This window comes from Anser cygnoides, chromosome 1, assembly GCF_040182565.1.
Source record: "Anser cygnoides isolate HZ-2024a breed goose chromosome 1, Taihu_goose_T2T_genome, whole genome shotgun sequence".
NCBI lineage: Eukaryota > Metazoa > Chordata > Aves > Anseriformes > Anatidae > Anser > Anser cygnoides.
In genome coordinates this window covers 126,366,018-126,370,000 of record NC_089873.1, presented here as the reverse complement: position 1 = coordinate 126,370,000, position 3,983 = coordinate 126,366,018, and the positions used below count along the sequence as shown (strand labels likewise).

General features: G+C 48.6%; 1 protein-coding gene across 2 annotated transcripts in view; it reads left to right on the top strand.

Annotated features, from left to right (window-relative positions):
- Positions 1-3,983, top strand: part of POLA1 (DNA polymerase alpha 1, catalytic subunit) — a 203,792-nt gene extending 199,809 nt beyond the window's left edge. The window contains exon 37 of one of the 2 annotated variants that reach the window (XM_066980497.1): positions 2,673-3,983. In XM_066980497.1, the coding sequence (XP_066836598.1) occupies positions 2,673-2,845 (173 nt within the window). In that variant the 3' untranslated portion in view covers positions 2,846-3,983. The remainder of the gene's footprint in view (positions 1-2,672) is intronic. The other variant, XM_066980527.1, reaches the window with a different exon arrangement.

Genomic DNA, 3,983 nt, shown 5'->3' with positions numbered 1-3,983 from the left:
AATCTCCTCTCCCCAGTCATCAGATGCACTTGTGTCATTCAAATGCATCGTGTGGCTGTGCTGCGGGGACGGCTGCTGCCTGCCGCCAGCCGCCGAGCCCCCGGCTGCCATTGTCTTATAATTGAAACTTAAAATTGGCCTCGTTACTTCAGGGAGGCCCCTCGTATTGCTCCGTCCTTTTAGTCCACCCTTCCCCGCTTGCCTTCACGACAGGAACTGCCTCTAAGAAATGTTTGAGGCGTGCTGTCAGGGAGGTTATCGCGTGTAATTAAAGTTTAGGTTCGGTGATGGGCTGAGGGGGGGAAATGCTGCTGGTGGAGAGGCTGGGGCTGAGCCCAAGCTGGGCATGGGCCGTGGGGCATTGCCCTCTACTTTCAGCGTCATTTTGTTGTGTGCCTGGTTGTTCCTGTGTCTTCCCACTCTTTTTTGTACCTGCCAGCTGCTTCTGCACCTTGATGCCTTTCACCTCGGTCCCTCCTGAGCTCCAGGACCCTTTAAACTATTTCAGCTGAGTTTTGAACTACAAGGATGATATCTCCTGCAGTTTGTTGGTACGGACAGCGTGGTTTTGCTAGCGCATGAGCAGTGGAAATGAGCCCACTCAGTGTATTCTTTAGTTTGGAGACACACAACCTTGTTAGCGCTGAATTGATGGCAAAGCGGGTTTGGTGCTTTTATGGATCTGGTTATCACAGTTTTCATGGTTTGTTTAATTAAACCCTACGCTGAAGTCATTTCAGGATCGTTACGTGCGCTTGTGCTGTAGCGACTCCAGTCTGTTAATGAACAGGTTCTGGTAACCAAAGTTTTCATTGTGTTGGTGGTGTAGTTTAAGGAGTATTTAGTTCCACTCATAAGCACAATTCCATCACCGTCCGAGCAATGGCAAGAGGGTTGTGTTTTCAGCCTGACGGCTTCCTTCATTTGCCCCAACTGCCCAAAGCTGTAAGCATGATAAATACCTAAAGCTGAATGCACACCTTCCTCGCAAGGATGCATGAAAGGTGCTTTTAATCAACGTACTCAGTTACTCAGACTGACACCTCTAATTGGGATCTTAATCGAGTTTTTAAAGGTTTCGTGCCATCGTGCAGAGCACCCGAGTGGAACTTGGTGAATAACGCGGGAAACGGGAGCGGGCGACCGCCCCTCAGTAAGACAGTGCTGGTTGCGTGGTGCCCAGCAGTTAATCCCTGAGCTCGTCCTAAACCGGACGAGGCTCTGCAACAAAGTCTGTCCGTGTGCCCTCAGGGGGAGGAATTCCCAAGCCCCAGGGTGCAGCGATGGCTCCCGTTAGCCACCCCAGCTCCTCACGCACGCAGCACCCCTTGGCTTGGCCACCCAGACCTGGCTAGGCTCAGTCGCCTCGCACAGGTTTCCCAAATCCAAAACATTTTTTACATCTTGACTCGGTGAAAGCCATTTGAACGGGGATGGAGGCTTCTTTGTTCCGTTTGCGAAGCGTAAGGAGATGACGAGAGGAAGGGAGACGGCAGCTTTCAGGCTCGCCAGCTCCAGCGGTGTCCTAGCGCTGTGCCCTGTCCTGCTGGAGCCCCTCCAGGGTAACGGGAAGGGACTGCCTGGGGGGAGGCTTGTATGGGGCTACACCCTCCCCGGGTGTCTGGTAGTAACGCAGGGTATCCAGCGCTGCCGATTTCAAGGTGTGATTGCAGGTGGGGGTTCGGATAGGAGCTGGTGTTTCTAGAGCAAGGAGCGGGCTTGAAAGGAGGAGCACCACTGCACCACATCTGCACCAAGCTGGCGCTGACGTGCATCAATAGAATATTTTCCTCTTTTAGCCTTTGTCCACAGCCTTTGTAAAGCAAAAGCCAGGCAATCGCCCAAACAAAATCCCTGGATTTCTTTTTTTAGGTGGCATAAAATTTCACTTAAAAAAAAAAAAAAAACAGTTCTGGCTTCGCTGCTTAAATATGTACAAACTGGTCTGTGTGTGTGAGCTTGCACACACAACCCACCAGCAGGTAATGTCTTGCACTCCAGACATTTCTTCACGGGCATTATTGAGCAAATATTTGGGGAATGGCTGTCTTCATTTGCGTATCAGGCAAACACGATGCGTCCTTACTGAGATACTGGGCACCTTTGTTGTAGGGTGGGACCGTGTGGAGTTCACTGCCACCTTTCCTCCCAGCCCCTCCACGGTGCCGAGCACCCCGATGCCCGTCCTGCACCCGGGCTGTGCGTGGGAGCATGCGGCAGCGGTGTCGAGCCGGCCCCGGGCTGTGCCAGCGCCAGCAGGGGCTCGGGAATCGCAGCGTGGTTCCCTTGACTGATCTGCAGCCAAGCTCGCGGCAGGCAAATCGTCCCCTGCCTCAAGCCCTCGGGGGCTCTGTGGAGGTCTCATTATGTCCAGGAGCCTGCTCGTTTTGGCTGGGCTCTCTTGGAGCCGCTCGGTGCTGTTGCCCCGTACATCCTCTGGCTGGGATGCAGGTGGAGCCAAGCCCTCCCTGCAGCCGCGGGTGCAAGGCAGCTGCAGGCAGAGAGTTTGCCTCAAGCACGGTCAGTGAACAAATGAACACTGCCCACGACTGTCTCCTCCTTTCTCCTTGAGTCGAAACACCGTGGTTCGCAACAGTGGTGAATGCCAAACTACTTTCTTTTTGCTGTCTTTTAATCCTCCTCTGTTTTGTTTCTTTTCTTCGTTCTTTCAGAGTACGTGAAGAAGAAGCCACTCAGAAAAGAGGTGACTGAGGCCTACAAAAGACTGAAGAGCACGGTGGACAAGTGTCTGTCCATGAGTGGCTACTCAGAAGTGAACCTCGGCAAGCTCTTTGCCATCAGCATAGGAAGATCTGCGGGAGAGCCCAACAATGAAAGACAGTGATGGGCTGAAAAGGGAGGGAGAAGAGAGGCTAGCTCGTTGCTTAAAAATAACGACCTCTTAAGCAACAGCCTATTTCGGGATGCACAATAATGTTTTAACAATCTTGTTCCTTTGGTGGAGGAAGAACAAAAGATGAAAACGGGACACATGATCCACGGGGACCTGAAATACTCGAGGCGGTTTTTATCTTCGCTTCTTTTCTTCGCCGAGAAGCCAGGGCTATTCAAATATGGAGTAGTTGATTTTTGCAATATATTTTGTTGTGTATGTAGACCTATGAGGGAAAAGGGGGTGGGGGAATTGCTGCTTTAATTGGATAATTCCCAGTGAGAGTTGCTGGAATGTAAGTGATCCTAGACTTTGCTCCAGGGTATTTAGTAGAGGTGCTCTCAGGAAGAGAGGTTAGTAGAGGTCTCAGTAGGAGCACTAATGTTTTGCCTTTTCACAGTTTATCTTCTTCCTGATCATAAACATACCAATTAAAAACAATGCTAAACCTAAATGCCTTTCAATGTCCTACTACCTTCCGAATGGAGGTAGGGACGCTTTACTTTCAACTGCGTGGAAGGGAAAGAAGGATGGAAGGCTGAAGGCACCAAAACTAGGGGACCATCTTTTCGCTGGGAGTCTTCCCGTGCGTCTTAAAGCATGCTATTTTGCCAGGTTGGAAATTTCTTACGTGGATGTATAGGCATGCACAAAAAAATTCTTTGTACATACGCAGAATAAAAATGTATTTAGTTTCTTTCCATGCAAAATATTTGAAAGCAAACGATCAATAGGGAGAAATATATTTCGGATGGCGTTGTAGCCAGTAACGGGGGAAGGGAAGGAGGAAGAATCATTGTTGCTGTTCTGTATAATAATTACTGTATCGGTGATTTTAAAGGTTTTGTAAACAAATTGTATTTTCTGTTTACTTTTAGTAAAACGACAAGCAGATATGACAAGAAAAAAGCATAAATTTGGGTAGAGCTTTTGTACACCAAATATTGTTGTACTCATGTTTGCCGTTAAGTTTGCAATCTGTTATATTAATGTAAGGTTATAAAAATGTTCTTTTAAATCTTTAACAGTATAAAATGTAAATTTTCTTAGCACTTGAAAGAAAAAAATAAAATTTTCTAGAAAAAGAGAA